The 16,795-nt window shown below is 42.3% G+C and overlaps 1 protein-coding gene across 5 annotated transcripts in view; it reads left to right on the forward strand.

Annotated features, from left to right (window-relative positions):
- The window catches only part of agla (amylo-alpha-1, 6-glucosidase, 4-alpha-glucanotransferase a), a 29,261-nt gene extending 12,773 nt beyond the window's left edge, over positions 1-16,488 (forward strand). For 2 of the 5 annotated variants that reach the window (XM_031806532.1, XM_031806533.1), the window contains exons 19-34: positions 248-360; positions 2,426-2,560; positions 4,343-4,473; positions 5,031-5,167; positions 5,463-5,596; positions 6,147-6,322; positions 6,660-6,762; positions 7,464-7,689; positions 11,015-11,135; positions 11,369-11,504; positions 12,146-12,258; positions 12,441-12,652; positions 14,900-14,997; positions 15,187-15,274; positions 15,423-15,556; positions 15,636-15,753. In XM_031806532.1, coding sequence (XP_031662392.1) covers positions 248-360; positions 2,426-2,560; positions 4,343-4,473; positions 5,031-5,167; positions 5,463-5,596; positions 6,147-6,322; positions 6,660-6,762; positions 7,464-7,689; positions 11,015-11,135; positions 11,369-11,504; positions 12,146-12,258; positions 12,441-12,652; positions 14,900-14,997; positions 15,187-15,274; positions 15,423-15,556; positions 15,636-15,753 — 2,175 coding nt within the window. Of the gene's footprint in view, positions 1-247; positions 361-2,425; positions 2,561-4,342; positions 4,474-5,030; positions 5,168-5,462; positions 5,597-6,146; positions 6,323-6,659; positions 6,763-7,463; positions 10,565-11,014; positions 11,136-11,368; positions 11,505-12,145; positions 12,259-12,440; positions 12,653-14,899; positions 14,998-15,186; positions 15,275-15,422; positions 15,557-15,635 lie in introns of all 5 variants that reach the window. The other 3 variants (XR_004205734.1, XM_020462904.2, XM_020462906.2) reach the window with 3 other exon arrangements.
- The last annotated feature ends 307 nt before the right edge of the window (positions 16,489-16,795 follow it).

A 16,795-nucleotide genomic window follows, 5' to 3' on the forward strand; every position in this document is an offset into this window, starting at 1 on the left:
CATTTGGAAAATATTCAGACCCTTTGACTTTTTCCACATTTTGTTACGTTACAGCCTTATTCTAAAATGTATGAACAATAAAATCCTCCTCAATCTACACACAATATTTGGTTATATAGACCAGCAAAAGCCATTTCATAATTGTCCTCAACTCTCCTCTCAATCGCCCATTGTGGACCATCATACTGTTTTATGTGGTAGCGAAACATTACTTACCCCTGGTCTTCTGTGTCCCCTGTCACTCCAGCTGAAAGATAGTGGTGTTGTAAAACACGCAGGTGTGACGTCTAAGGGCAGCAGTGAGTTTGTCCAGGAGATCATCTTCGAGCGCCTCACCCCTGGCAGCGTCATCGCTTTCAGGTCAGAGGTCATGATGAGCAGACCAATATATACACCCATTAAATAGAATTTCAAAGCATTTTTATTTATTTATTTATTTTACCTTTATTTAACCAGGTAGGCAAGTTGAGAACAAGTTCTCATTTACAATTGCGACCTGGCCAAGATAAAGCAAAGCAGTTCGACAGATAAAACGACACAGAGTTACACATGGAGTAAAAACAAACATACAGTCAATAATGCAGTATAAACAAGTCTATATACAATGTGAGCAAATGAGGTGAGAAGGGAGGTAAAGGCATAGTCTACTGTAACACACACCAATGAGGGATATTCTCTGGCCAGTTTGGCTCCCTATTGTACACTGTTGTTTAGTCCCTATTGTCCACTCACAACTCACAGATAATACTGTTGACTCTGCACCCCTTCGATAGCTCAGTTGGTAGAGCAGAGGACTGTAGGTAAAATAGCAGAGGTCCTTAGGTTGCTGGTTCAAATTCGTCTCGAAGGAAGAAACCTTTCCCTCTAGCTTTTGGCTGACCTTTCATGGCATAAATCCAGGAATCTCTCCAGCCTTGAAGAGCCTGTACAGTATGTCTCCTAGCCTGACCCCAAATCGGTTAGGTCGGAGGATTGTGGACGCCAGGTCATCTGATGCAGCACTCATCACTCACCTTCTTGGTAAAATAGCCATTACATAGCCTGGAGGTGTGTTGGATTATTGTCCTGTAGAAAAACAAATGATAGTCCCACTAAGCCCAAACCAGATGGGATGGCGTATCACTGCAGAATGCTGTGTTAGCCATGCTGGTTAAGTGTGCCTTGAATTCTAAGTGTGTCTTGCTCCCTTGGTCTCAACAACGTAGACTTTGATCTGAAGCCATTCTTGTGATTATTGTGAGTTTTGCCATTGTAATTGTTTGTAAGCTTGTGTAGTCAAATGAATCTATGATCGCATGCTATCCATTTGTTTTTTGTATGCTGTTCTTTGTATGCCAATTTAATATTTGCGAAATAACCAATGATATTAGGCCATACTTGGCCATGATTACGACACCTGTGTGTCTTTTGACACTATTTAAATGAGTCACCCTGCAGTGTTTGTGATTATACCCTGATGAAGACAGCTTGCTTGTCGAAACTTTAAGTGTGAAATTCACATGCAGAGATCATCCGCTCACCCACAGCATTTCACAAAAACATGGCGGTTGGAACCAAAAATCTCCAATTTGGACTCCAGACCAAAGGACACATTTCCACCAGTCTGATGTCCATTTCTCGTGTTTGTAGGCCCAAGAAATTATCTTCTTATTATTGGTGTCCTTTAGTAGTGGTTTCAATGCAGCAATTCGACCATGAAGGCCCGATCACTGCAGTTTCCTCTGAACAGTAGATGTTGAGATGTGTCTGTTACTTGAACTCTGTGAAGCATTTATTTGGGCTGCAATTTCTGAGGCTGGTAACTCTAATGAACTAATCCTCTGCAGCAGAGGTAACTCTGGGTCTTCCATTCCTGTGAAGTTCCTCATGAGAGCCAGTTTCATCATAGTGCTTGATGGTTTTTGCGACTGCACCTGAAGAAAGTTTCAAGTTCTTTATGTTCCGTATTGACTGACCTTCATGTCTTAAAGTAATGATGGACTGTCGTTTCTCTTTGCTTATTTGAGCAGTTCTTGCCATAATATGAACTTAGTCTTTTACCAAATAGTGCTATCTTCTGTAACCACCCTGACCTTGTCACAACACAACTGATTGGCTGGAACACATTAAGAAGGAAAGAAATTCCATAAATTCACTTTTGAGAAGGCACACCTGTTAATTGAAATGCATTCCAGGTGATTACCTCATGAAGCTTGGTTGAGAGAATGCCAAGAGTGTGCAAAGCTGTCATCAAGGCAAAAGGGTGGCTATTTGAAGAATCTCAAATATAAAATATTTTTGATTGGTGTAACACTTTTTTGGTTACTATATGATTCCATATGTGTTATTTCATAGTTTTGATGTCTTCACTATTAAAGAAAAACCCTTGAATGAGTAGGTGTTCTAAAACTTTTGACTGGATGTGTATATGTGTTTCCCTCACCAGGGTGAGTCTGGACCCTAAGGCTCAGGGGCTGGTGGGAGTCATCAGACATCACCTGATCCAATTCAGCCCCAAGTACAAGCCTGGCAGTCTGCCTGACCAGCACACACCAACCATACTGGAGACACCACTGGCACAGTGAGTATACATCACACAAAAACACACAAATGTAACTTTACACACACACACTGCATTGCAAACATAAACAGTGCATTCGGGAAAGTTATCAGGCTCCATGACTTTTTCCACATTTTGTTACATTACAGCCTTATTCTAAAATGGATTAAACAAAAACATTTCTGAGTCAATCTACACATAATAATTACAGCGAGAACAGGTTTTTAGACATTTTTGCAAATGTATTAAAAATAAAATATGTAAATATCACATTTATATAAGTATTCAGACCCTTTACTATGAGACTCGAAATTGAGCTCAGGTACATCGTGTGTCCGTTGATCATCCTTGAGATGTTTCTAGAACTTGATTGGAGTCCACCTGTGGTACATTCAATTGATTGGACATGATTTGGAAAGGCACACACCTGTCTATGTAAGGTTCCACAGTTGACAGCACATGTCAGAGCAAAAACCAAGCCATGACATCAAAGGGGATTTGTCCGTGGAGATCAAAGACAGGATTGTGTTGAGGCACAGATCTGGGGAAGGGTACCAAAAAAGTTCTGCAGCATTGAAGGTCCGCAAGAACACCGTGGCCTCCATCATTCTTAAATGGAAGAAGTTTGGAGACTCTTCCTAGAGCTGGCTGCCTGACCAAACTGAGCAATCAGGGGGAGAATGGCCTTGGTCAGGGAGGTGACCAAGAGCCTGATGGTCACTCTGATAGAGTTCCTCGTATGGAGATGGAAGAAACTTCCAGAAGACAACCATCTCTGTAGCACTCCACCAATCAGGCCTTTATGGTAGAGTGGCCAGACAGAAGCCACTCCTCAGTAAAAGTCACATGACATCCGCTTGGAGTTTGCCAAAAGGAACATAAATGACTCTCAGACCATCAGAAACAAGATTCTCTGGTTTGATGAAACCAAGATTGAAACCTGTGGCCTGAATGCCAAGCGTCCCGTCTGGAGGAAACCTGGGACCATCCCTACGGTGAAGCATGGTGGTGGCAGCATCATGCTGTGGGGATGTTTTTCAGCGGCAGGGACTGGGAGACTAGTCAGGATCGAGGGAAAGATGATGAGGGGAGTAAAGTACAGAGAGATGAAAACCTGCTCCAGAGCACTCAGGACCTCAGACTGGGGGCGAAGGTTCACCTTCCAATAGGACAACAAAATGGTTGTGCAGCGACGCTCCCCATCCAACCTTACAGAGCTTGAGAGGATCTGCAGAGAAGAATGAGAGAAACTCCCCAAATACAGATGTGCCAAGCTTGTAGTGTCATACCCATACTGGAGGCTGTAGTCGCTGCTTAAACAAAGTATTTTTTTTTATTTCACCTTTATTTAACCAAGTAGGCCAGTTGAGAACAAGTTCTCATTTACAACTGCAACCTGTCATGGGTATAGGGTACTGAGTATAGGGTCTGAATACTTATGTAAATGTGATATTTCAGTTATTCCAAATCTGGTTTTATGGGGTATTGTGTGTAGATCGATGAGGGGGAAAAAAACAATTTAATCAATTTTAGAATACGGCTTTAACGTAACAAAATGTGGAAAAAGTGAAGGTCTGAATACTTTCCGAATTCACTCGCCAAGTGTATTGGAAAAGCGTTACCTTTCAAGCCATTGTAAGCGTATGTTTGATTTTTCCTGGTGGCTATATATTTGTATAGTGATGAATTGTGTCCATACAGTACGTGTTGAAATACTGATCAGCAGGGCTCTGTCGTCTCCAGTTGTGCTCTCAGGTGGGTGTGTTCTAATGTTCTGTGACTCCATCTTCTGTCCCCATTCAGGATCATGTCTAAGCTGACTCTGGGCGACATGAACATGCTGCTGTTCCGCTGTGACTCTGAGGAACAGGAGGACGGAGGAGGCTGCTACAACATCCCTTCCTGGACCAGCTTCAAGTACGGTGGCCTGCAAGGTACAGTTTAAAAAAAAATGTATTTAACCTTTATTTAACTAGGCAAGTCAGTTAAGAACTAATTCTTATTTACAATGATATCCTACTGTACCCCAGCCAAACCCGGACGATGTTGGGCAAAATGTCCCCCGCCCTATGGGACTCCCAATCACGGCTGGTTGTGATACAGCCTGGATTCGAACCTGGATGAGATGCAGTGCCTTAGACCGCTGCGCCACTCGGGAGCCCAATTTTGCCCCAGTGCACAGTGAGGTGGTCCAGTCAGCACCAGGATTGGGGTCAATTCCATTTAAATTCGGGCAATTCAGAGTAAATTAGAATTTTACAGTTTACTTCCTGAATTGACTGATTTAATCCTAACCCTGGTCAGCACACATTGTGGAAGTTGCCCCAACCACTGATACAGGGTCAGATATTTTTCCATCCCCCACAATGGTTAAGGTTAGGATTTGAGTTGGTTAGCTCATCCTAGAGCTGTGTCTACAAGCAGCTGTACACATATTGCTGAATGAAACTGGACTTAGACATTGAAAACGGGATTCATTGTGTTCATACAGGTCTTCTGTCAGTGATGGCGGACATTCGTCCCAAGAACGACCTGGGTCACCCGGTGTGTGACAACCTGAGACAGGGGGACTGGATGATCGACTACGTCAGTAACAGGCTGGTGTGCCACAGTGGCGCTCTAGGAGAGGTGAGCGGTTTGAGTGACAGTCATTTAAACTGAATGAATGAATCCCATTTAGATTTTTTTATAGGCCTTATGATGGTAAGAAGTAGACAAACAAGATGGTCTGAACTTGACAATGATTATTGTAAATAGAAATTAATCCTACAACTCAGCCCAGCTAAGGTCTAAGACCTGAGTTTTAAATCAACCACTGTGGTAGCAGTATGATAATAGGAAGATGATTATCATCATTGTCACCATTTTCCGTTGTCATAATCTTTGAGTTTGGTGTTATCCAGATAACATGTGTTGTTTCCAGGTGGGGAAGTGGCTCAAGGCGATGTTCCATTATCTGAAGCACATCCCTCGCTATCTCATCCCCTGCTACTTTGATGCCATTTTAGTGGGAGTCTACACCACGGCTCTTGACACCACCTTCAACAAGATGTCCAGGTACAAATTTAGGATCTTAATTTGATCACAATGTTGCAGGAAATGCAAACTTCTAGTGTATTCAAGGTTTTAAAAAGATTCTAATGTTTGTAATTTACACTTACACATTTCAGACTTTAATTGTTCTAATTATGTAACAACCCCTACAAAAATCTCCATTAATTATAAGCCACACATAATTCAGATTTCCTGAAGCTGTGAGAAACTGGTCAAATTAAAATCTTGCACCTGGATGTCTCACACAAACAACCCTATAACGTTTATCTCATACCCAACATACATTGCGGAAATGATGCAATAGAAGAATGGAATATTCTTAAATTATTAGATTTAGTGAGAATATTTGTATTAAAAAAGGCCCTGCACCTTTAAGGGTATTTATGCCGAAACCCGGAACCATACCATTAAATGTTTTTGACAATAACTTTTAACCTCTATCCTTTTTTACAACATATGTATTTTCTCGTGGCGTCTTCAGTTTTGTCCAGTAATGGTGCACAATATTGTTTTATGTAAAACCATGTTTTTTTCTGGTTTCTGTCTCTTTCAGTTTCGTCCAGAACGGCTCGACCTTTGTCAAACTGCTAGCTCTGGGCTCGGTCCAGATGGGTGGTGTGGGAAGTTTCCCGGCTCTGCCCCCCTTGTCCCTGGAACTACCCGACGTCCCCTACCGCCTCAACAAGGACACCGGCAAGAAGGAGCAGTGCTGCATCTCCCTGGCCGCAGGTCTGCCTAGCAACAACCAATTTCTATTATATATTCTATTCTACTTCTGTAAACAGTAGTCGGATGCCAACCTAATAACCATAATTCTTCTCTGTTGATATTCACGAAACCAATAAGTGGTGTTTAAGTCTATTGTTGGTCAGCAAAATGGTCTATTGTAGTCAGTCGCTTGGTATTTTTAAGCTGACACAATTCTACAAGCTTCAGTCCAATCCAGTAGCTGTCAGCTGACAAAGTCCTATTTGTGTCTCGGTACCGTTTTGAGAATTGGTGTTAGAATTTCAGCTTCATTTGAACGTCTTCTTCCTTTATTCATCTCTACCTTCCTGTTTCACAGGTCTGCCTCACTTCTCCTCTGGAATCTTCCGCTGCTGGGGCCGGGACACCTTCATTGCTCTGCGTGGACTCATGCTGGTCACTGGTCGTCACCTGGAGGCTAGGTGTGTATTCTGTCTGTACTGTAGTAGTATCCTAATTGAACTTCTTAGCTATTAGAAAATATATAACCAGTGGTGTAAAGTATTTAAGTGAAAATACTTTAGAGTACTACTTAAGTAGTTTTTTGAGGGTATCTGTACTTTACTATCGATGTTTTTGACAACTTTTACTTCACTACATTCTTCAAGAAATAATGTTATTTTTCCTGCATATATTTTCCCTGACACCCAAAAGTACTCGTTCCATTTTGAATGTTTAGGACAGGAAAATTGTGAAATTCATGCACTTATCAAGAGAATATCCCTTGTCATCCCTACTGCATCTGATCTGACGGACTCACTAAACACACATGATTGTTTGTAAATTCTGTCTGTGCCCGTGGCTATCCGTAAATTTAAAAAACAAGAAAGAAAATGATGGCGTCAGGTTTGCTTAATATAAGGAATTTAAAATGATTTATACTTTTAATTTTAACACTTAAGTATCTTTTAGCAATTACATTTACTTTTGATACTTAAGTATATTTAAAACCAAATACTTTTAGACTTTTACTAAAGTAGTATTTTACTGGGTGATTTTCACTTGAGTCATTTTCTATTAAGGTGTCTTTACTATTTTTATGACAATTGGGTACTTTTTCCACCACTGGATATTACACTGGAGTACAGTTGATATATTCATTGGATGTCTCTTTTTCCTACAGAAACATCATCCTGGCATTTGCAGGCACCCTGAGACACGGTCTTATCCCCAACCTGTTGGGCGAGGGCATCTGTGCCCGCTTCAACTGCCGTGATGCTGTGTGGTGGTGGCTGCAGTGCATCCAGGACTACTGTACCTTGGTGCCCGAGGGCATTGCCATCCTCCGCTGCCCTGTGGTCAGGATGTACCCCCGTGACGACTCTGAGCCCCAGGTCTCTGGCACTCCGGTAGGTCATATCTATACATATACATTATGCATACACACACATGCCTCTCTCTCTCACACACACACACCCATGTGTACACATCAGACACGAACACACATGCATAAACACATACATACACTCTCCATCTATCTCTCTTTGTCACACACACACACACTCCATCTCTCTCTCTCTTTCCCACCCACACACTCTCACATGCACAAATAGAGACACACATATCCATAAACACATACAGGTCCACACAAACATACAGTGCCTTCAGAAAGTAGTCTTACCCCTAGACTTATTCCACATTTTGTTGTTACTGCCTGAAAAAAATGTTTTTCGCTCAGCCATCTGCACATAATACCCCATAATGACAAAGTGAAAACATGATTTTAGAAATTGTAGCTAATTTATTGAAAATGAAATACAGAAATATCTCATTTACATAAGTATTCACACCCCTGAGTCAATAGATTCTTTGGGGGTAGACTAGCTTTAAGTATTGCAAATAGATTGTAATTATCTGCATCATTTTCAATCCCCCATATATTTTTTGTTAAATATTCTATTTGGTATATACAGTATTTTTCAATTGTGCTGTGATGTTTCACGAAGGTCCTGAACCTTTCTATTCTCATAGATTCTACAGATTGTAAATTAAAGATCAAATGTTTTGCTAAGAGAATTATTATATTATTGATCAATTGACTAGGAGTTTTCATATCACACAGCAGTGCTATTTGCAGAATTGCCTCCAAATAAATGTTGTAATTCTTCAGCCATTCCTGAACCTGTGACTGAAAACAAGCATCCTATGGGCAGTACCAAAACAAGTGATCTAATGATTCTGTCTCTTTGCACCAAAATCGAATGAAAAAACTCAAAAAAAATTGTGTATCAGTTCATTAACCATGTGCCATGGAATCGGTACATCGAAAATCTCTTTCCAACTGTTTTGCCATCTGTATGGCACAGCTGTCATTTTTTGGGTCCTTAAATTAAACTTGTATAATTCTTTATTTATCACAATTTTCTTTAACCAGTTTTGTTTTTTAATCTAGGGCCGACAGACAAGTTCCTTACCTCCTCCCCTTTCCGCTTGCCTCTTCCATTTTTGCGGAAATGCTGCAATTTATATACTGAACAAAAATATAAACGCAACATGGTCCGATGTTTCAGGAGCGGAAATAAAAGATCCCTAAAATGTTCAATATGCACAAGGGGCTTTTCGCTCAAATTTTGAGCGACATCCCTGTCAGTGAACAAGTAAATGTATTTATTTCGGGATATGAATACCTATTATGCCCACTTCACCGTCAGACCATTTTATTGGTAAACTACATGGTAATGTCAAATGTAAAAAATAATAATAATAATTGTGATCCAATACGTAATATAGTACACTTAATGAGGTTGTAATCCAGAGGTTAGGGAAATTATTTAGATCCTCTGAGGCTGTGGACTGATCCAAATTGTGAATTTAAAAGAACATAACATGACTCATCAGTGTACAATGACACATTTGTATAAGCACCTTTGGCAGCGATTAAGTTTCTAAGTGCTTTCCGGCCTCCCGAGTGTCGCCGTGGTCTAAGGCACTGCATCGCAGTGCTAGCTGTGCCACTAGAGATTCTGGGTTCGAGTCCAGGCTCTGTCGCAGCCGGCGACCGTGTGCCACGACCGGGAGACCCATGGGGTGGCACACAATTGGCCCAGCGTCGTCCAGGATAGGGCAGGGTTTGGTCGGCAGGGATGTCCTTGTCCCATCGCGCACTAGCGACTCCTGTGGCGGGCCAGGCGCAGTGCACTCTGACACTGTGGCCAGGTGCACTGTGTTTCCTCTGACACATTGGTGCGGCTGGCTTCCTGGTTAAGTGGGCATTGTGTCAAGAAGCGGTGCGGCTTGGTTGGGTTGTGTTTCGGAGGATGCACGGCTCTCGACCTTCGCCTCTCCCGAGTCTGTACGGGAGTTGCATCGATGAGACGACTGTAACTTCCAATTGGATTCCATGGAATTGTGAGGGAAAATTTTCAGGTCTTGCCATAGGTTTTCATGTAGATTTAAGTCAAAACTGTAACTCAGACATTCAGGGATAGTCAGTCTTCTATGTAAGCATCTCTAGTGTAGATTTAGCGTTGTGTTTTATGTTATTGTCCTGCTGAAAGGTGAATTAATCTCCCAGTGTCTGTGGGAAAGCCAGGTTTCCTTGGTGAACAAGGTATTCCTCTAGGATTTTGCCTGTGCTTAGCTCCATTCCGTTTCTTTCTTATCCTACAAAACCTCCCTTGTCCTTAACGATTACAAACATACATATAACATGATGCATCCACCACTATGCTTAAAAATATGTAGAGTGGTATTCAGTTATGTGTTGTGTTGGATATGCCGCAGATATAACACGTTGTATTCAGGACAAAAAGTGAATTGCCGCATTTTTGCAGTATTACTTGCATTGTGGCAAATAGGAATGTTTTGGAATATGTTTATTCTGTTCAATAAAAATAAACAATGAATTAATAACTTCACCATGCTCAACGGGACTTCACCATGCTCAACGGGACTTCACCATGCTCAACGGGACTTCACCATGCTCAACGGGACTTCACCATGCTCAACGGGACTTCACCATGCTCAACGGGACTTCACCATGCTCAACGGGACTTCACCATGCTCAACGGGACTTCACCATGCTCAACGGGACTTCACCATGCTCAACGGGACTTCACCATGCTCAACGGGACTTCACCATGCTCAACGGGACTTCACCATGCTCAACGGGACTTCACCATGCTCAACGGGACTTCACCATGCTCAACGGGACTTCACCATGCTCAACGGGACTTCACCATGCTCAACGGGACTTCACCATGCTCAACGGGATATCTTTTGAATGTATGCTTTTTTATTTTTACTCATCTACCAATAGGTGCCATTGTTTTCGAGGCACTGGAAAACCTCCCTGGTCTTTGTGGTTGACTCTGTTTGAAATTCGACTGAGGGACCAGTGGGGTACAGGGATGAGGTAGTCATTCAACAATGTCTATGCAACTTATGTGATTTGTTAAGAAAATCTTTACTCTTGAACTTATTTAGGCTTGCCATAACAAAGGTGTGAATACTTATTGACTAATATTGACTCATTTTTTATTAATTTGCAAACATTTCCACATTGACACTATGGGGTATTGTGTGTAGGCCAGTGTCACAAAATTTCAATTTAATCCATTTCAAATTCAGGCTGTAACACAACAAAATGTGGAAAAGTCAAGGGGTGTGAAACATTTCTAAAGGCTCTGTACATCACGCACAGGTACAGTCTAACTTGATCCTTGTGTGTTTCAGTCCCTGCTCACACAGCCCTTGTGTGATGTCATCCACGAGGCCATGCAACGTCACATGCAGGGTATCGACTTCAGAGAGCGCAACGCAGGACCAAAGATCGACATGCACATGAAGGACGAGGGTGAATTTGCCAGTCTAGTCACCTCTCGTATCGGTCACACTTTGAGTTAATAAGTAGTACCAGGAGTTTTTACTGACCAAGTTACCTGACAAGGAAAAACTCTGGGCCACCTGTTATTCCCTTCAAGTGGCTCTTTTTGGTCTTTAAGGTTTTTGTTATGAGGTGCACATTGTCTTGCTTGTTGTCTTGCTTCAGCAAATATGGTATATTGTTATTATTCTCCTTGCTCCCAGGCTTCAATGTTGTGGCCAAAGTGCACCGTGATACTGGCTTTGTTTACGGTGGCAACCGCTTCAACTGCGGAACATGGATGGACAAAATGGGAGAGAGTGACAAAGCTCGCAACAAGGGCATGCCTGCAACACCCAGGTAAGACTCTATCCACTTTACCCCTATTTCTCAAAGGTCCAATTCAGCTGTTTTTATCTCAATATCAAATCATTTCTGGGTAACATTTAATCACCTTAATGTGATTTAATTAAAATGGTCAAAATTAAACTAAAAATAGCTTCTTAGCAAATAGTAATTTCTCAAACAAGAATTTTGCTAGGACTGTCTGGGAGTTGTCTGAGTAGGGAGGGGACAACTGAAAACGAGCTGTTTTTGTCTGAGAGGTTTGGAACGGTCTTTCTTATTGGTCTATTTACTAATTTACCAGTCACCAGGCAGGCCAAAATTCCATCCCACCAAAACAGGCTGAAATTTCAGCCGGTCTTTTCAAACAGCTCTTACACTAAAAGGGCATTACCATCATTTTCACAATTTCACAGTATTATTCCAACCTCATGGTGTGGAAATATAGTATATAAAATACAGGAAAATCAAGCATTTGACTGCTCTGGGCCTTTAAACCTACAAAACAATACAATTAAACCAAAATAGGGAAAAGGGAAAAGCCAGTGTATGTTTTAGTTGGGTGTCTTTCCTGCTTCTCCTGAAGTTTGTAAAGATGTAATAATGCATATTAAATTGATTTGATGTGACTTGTCTCCCTGGTTGTGTGTCTCCAGAGATGGGTCAGCGGTGGAGATTGTGGGCCTCAGTAAGTCTGCGGTGCGCTGGCTGGTGGAGCTCCATAAGAAGGGCCTGTTCCCCCACAGCTCCATGAAAATACACCGGGATGGTGAGTGCTGCCTGGACACACACACACACACACACACACACACATCCACCAGCAGTGCTGGCATACACACACATTGACATGTATGCAAACATACATGTGCAATGTCCCTCCCTCAGAGACAATTGTTTCACTAATAAGACATAATGAAACATGTTTTATTATTTGATTGGTTTCCCTTGCAGGTAAGGAGGTGAAGGTTTCCTATGAGGAGTGGAACCATAAGATCTTGGCCAACTTTGAGAGGAACTTCTATGTGTCCCACGACGAGAAGGACCCCAACGAGAAGCACCCCGACCTGGTCCACAAGAGAGGCATCTACAAGGACAGCCACGGAGCCTCCAGCCCCTGGTGTGACTACCAGCTCAGGCCCAACTTTTGCATTGCCATGGTGGTGGTGAGTTGCCATCAGTGTGGCATCAGCCCATGCCCCGTTCCTTCAATCCTTTGCATGTTTTTTTCTCATAGAGAAGCATTGGAATTTCAGTTTTCTTCCAGCATTAACTGAATTGAAATGGAATTGACACCAACCCTGGTCCTTAGCCCATATACACTACCGTTCAAAAGTTTGGGGTCACTTAGACATGTCCTTGTTTTTTAAACATTTTTTAAACATGTTTTTTAAACATTTTTCAGTGTAGACATTGATGTTGTAAATGACTATTGTAGCTGTAAACGGCAGATTTTTTTATGGAATATCGACATAGACGTACAGAGGCCCATTTATCAGCAACCATCACTGCTAGGCAGAGTTGCAAAGAAAAAGCCATAGCTCAGACTGGCCAATAAAAAATAAAAGATTAAGATGGGCAAAAAAACAGACACTGGACAGAATAACTCTGCCTAGAAGGCCAGCATCCCGGAGTCGCCTCTTCACTGTTGACGTTGAGACAGGTGTTTTGCGGGTACTATTTAATGAAGCTGCTAGTTGAGGAGGCTTCTGTTTCTTCAAAGTCAAATGATGTATGCAATCCATATTTAGTATGTTTTAAACATTAATCAGCAATAAGGTTCCAACTGGAGAATTTCATTGTCTGAAGAAAGGCATTGGAACGTGAGGACACTCTCTCGTGACCGCGCGCAATGAGACCGAGGCTTTCTGCCAGACCACCCACCCAAAGAGCTATTATGAGCCCCACCTTTATAGTAGAATCATACAACCAGAATCTAAAGACGGTGACATCTTGTGGAAGCCCTAGGAAGTGCATGCTCATCCATATCTAAGATAGACATCAAATGGCACTGTTTTCTAAATTGAGTTCTCACTTCCTGTTTGGATTTCTTCTCAGGTTTTTGTCTGCCATATGAGTTCTGTTATACCCACAGACATAATTCAAACAGTTTTAGAAACTTTAGTGTTTTCTATCCACCAGTAATAATAATATGCATATATTCCCATCTGGGAAAGAGTAGGAGGCAGTTTACTCTGGGCACGCCTTTCATCCAAAAGTGAAAATGCTGCCCCCTAGCCCCAACAGGTTTCTTAAACTAGACACTCTAATGTACTTGTCCTCTTGCTCAGTTGTGCACTGGGGCCTCCCACTTCTCTCTCTATTCTGGTTAGAGCTCGTTTGTGCTGTTCTGTGAAGGGAGTAGTACACAGCGTTGTACGAGATCTTCAGTTTCTTGGCCATTTCTCACATGGAATAGCCTTCACTTCTCAGAACAAGAATAGACTGACGAGTTTCAGAAGAAAGGTCTTTATTTCTGGCAATTTTGAGCCTGTAATCGAACCCACAAATGCTGACGCTCCAGATACTCAACTTTTCTAAAGAAGGCCAGCTTTATTGCTTCTTTAATTAGTACAAAAGTTTTCAGCTGTGCTAACATAATTGCAAAGGGTAATGGGCTGACAATGGGCCTCTGTATGCCTATGTAGATATTCCATAAAAAATCTGCCATTTCCAGCTACAATAGTCATTAACAACATCAACAATGTCTACACTGTATTTATGATCAATTTGGAATTGGTCCCCCCTTTGCTGCTATAATAGCCTCCACTCTTCTGGGAAGGCTTTTCACTAGATGTTGGAACATTGCTGCGAGGACTTACTTCCATTCAGCCACGAGCATTAATGAGGTTGGTGTTCGATGGGGTTCAGATCAGGGCTCTGTTGAGGCCAGTCAAGTTCTTCCACACTGATCTCGACAAATCATTTCCGTATGGACCTTGCTTTGTGCACGGTGCCATTGTCATGCTGAAACGGGAAAGAGCCTTACACAAAGTTGGAAGCACAGAATCGTCTAGAATGTCATTGGTAGTCCGTCGGACTGCCAGATGGTGAAGCTTGATCACACTCCAGAGAACGCGTTTCCACTTCAGAGTGCTCCAGAGTCCAATGGCTGCAAAGCTTGTGTGTGGCTACTTGGCCATGGAAACCCATTTCATGAAGCTCCCGATGAACAGTTCTTGTGCTGACGTTGCTTCCAGAGGCAGTTTGGAACTCAGTAGTGAGTGTTGCAACTGAGGACAGATGATTTTTACGCGTTATCTGCTTCAGCACTCGGCGGTCTTGTTTCTGTGAACTTGTGTGGCCTACCACTTCGTGGCTGAGCTGTTTTTGCTTCTAGACGTTTTCACTTCACAATAACTCTTATGGGTTAATAAGTTGACCTGAATGGTGTTCTCTATTCTGTCCTTGAGGCTCCGGAGTTGTTCACTGTGGAGAGAGCCTGGAAGGCCCTGGGAATTGCTGAGAAGAAGCTGCTAGGACCTCTGGGAATGAAGACGTTGGACCCAGAGTAAGAGACCTCATTATCCCTCATCACCATGGGACCTGACCAGGAGAACCTAGGGCCCTGAGTTTTCTTATTCAGGTCATATGTTCAAGAAAAACTCCTGGCCCCACTCATACTTATTCATTAACGGATTCATTTTCAATACTTATTTTCCTGGCACATATACTGACATCAAGTACATTTCTCCCCTAGTGATATGGTGTACTGTGGTGTCTATGACAACGCCCTGGACAACGATAACTACAACGTGGCCAGAGGTTTCAACTACCACCAAGGACCGGTGAGTGTCCCTTACTGAGGAATTGAGTTGTATTATACCTTGAATTAGGAGTTATTGTTAACTTTATTATGTCAATGCTCCCGAGGGTATAAATAAAGTTGTATTAAATTGATCTGATTGGTTTAATTACTTTTTGTTTGTTTTTTAGGAGTGGCTATGGCCAATTGGGTACTTCCTGCGAGCAAAGCTCTATTTTGCCAAGAAGCTTGGGAAGGAGACCTATGAACAGACAGTGTACCTGGTGAAGAGCATTCTCTCTCAGCATTATGTCCACCTGGAGAGGTAAATACACACACTAACACACACATTTGCGCACACACACACTTTGAACTTTCATCCATGTCTCTTCTTACCCTCTAAGGTCTAGCTGGAAGGGTCTGCCAGAGCTGACCAATGAGAATGGCCAGTACTGTCCCTTCAGCTGCGAATCACAGGCCTGGTCCATCTCCACGGTGCTGGAAGTCCTCCACGACATCTAGCACCTTACTTCCTGTGGGCGGAGACTCGCCCCATGATCTAATGTCCTCCTGTAGTCCGGCACTGTTTTAATTCACCTTCATAGTGTGGTGTTTGTTGTCTTGTTTTGGACCACGTGTACACCCTATGCATTAAACCTACTGGGCTCGCAATTATACAGTAATGCCTTGTGAACACCAGCAATTCTAGTGGTTGTGGACGGCATTGGGAAATTTTAGCTCACGGCCTCATTTGACGGCTGACTTAGTGTTGTCAAGGTATGATCCCTGTGTTACAGTAGATATATGAGCTAATGTTAAAGCACTTAAAGATAAAGTATTAAAGATAAAGTATTTGGGTTTGGAAGACCGACTGTTTTAAACCAGCTAACCTCATAGGCAGTTGAACTTTAACTGTGTGTCGCCTGCACTGCTACCCGGTCCATGGAGATCCTTTTAAAGATGGTATCAAAATGTACTGTACTATGAAATTAGTCAAGTGACAACCCATTGCTGTGTGCTTCCATGCCTTTTTATTAGAGTTTAGATCCCTAAAAATAAACCTCTGTGGAAAGCATCACTGTGACAGAAGAACTTGTAGAGTAGCTGTTCTATCCATAACCCACCCTAAATGTGATGCATCGCTCCTTGTGAATCTGGTGCCACTTTTTATTGGTCAGCATGCTCCCAGTTTATAGTGTGATTGATAAGTGTGTCTGTCTACATAGTGTTGTCACATAAACAGTCTGCAACATGAGACATTCTGTGTCTTTGACTTGATGTTTGTGTTGAGGTGAAGAAAACGATAATAGGGTTAGCCTGTTCACCAGCTTTTTTTCTCTGGATTGTTAGACACAGCACAAAATAAATGTTTTTCATACAGTACCAGTCAGTCTGGACACACCTACTCAATCAGCTCCTTTGTCTCAACAACCTCTCCCTAAGTATAAGCAAGACAAAGGAGCTGATTGTGGACTATAGGAAAAGGAGGGCCGAATAGGCCCCCATTAACATTGACCTTGCTGAAGTGGAGTGGATCGAGAGTTTCAAGTTCCTTGGTGTCCAC

Source organism: Oncorhynchus kisutch, linkage group LG27 (genome assembly GCF_002021735.2).
Source record: "Oncorhynchus kisutch isolate 150728-3 linkage group LG27, Okis_V2, whole genome shotgun sequence".
In the NCBI taxonomy this organism is placed as follows: Eukaryota; Metazoa; Chordata; class Actinopteri; order Salmoniformes; family Salmonidae; genus Oncorhynchus; species Oncorhynchus kisutch.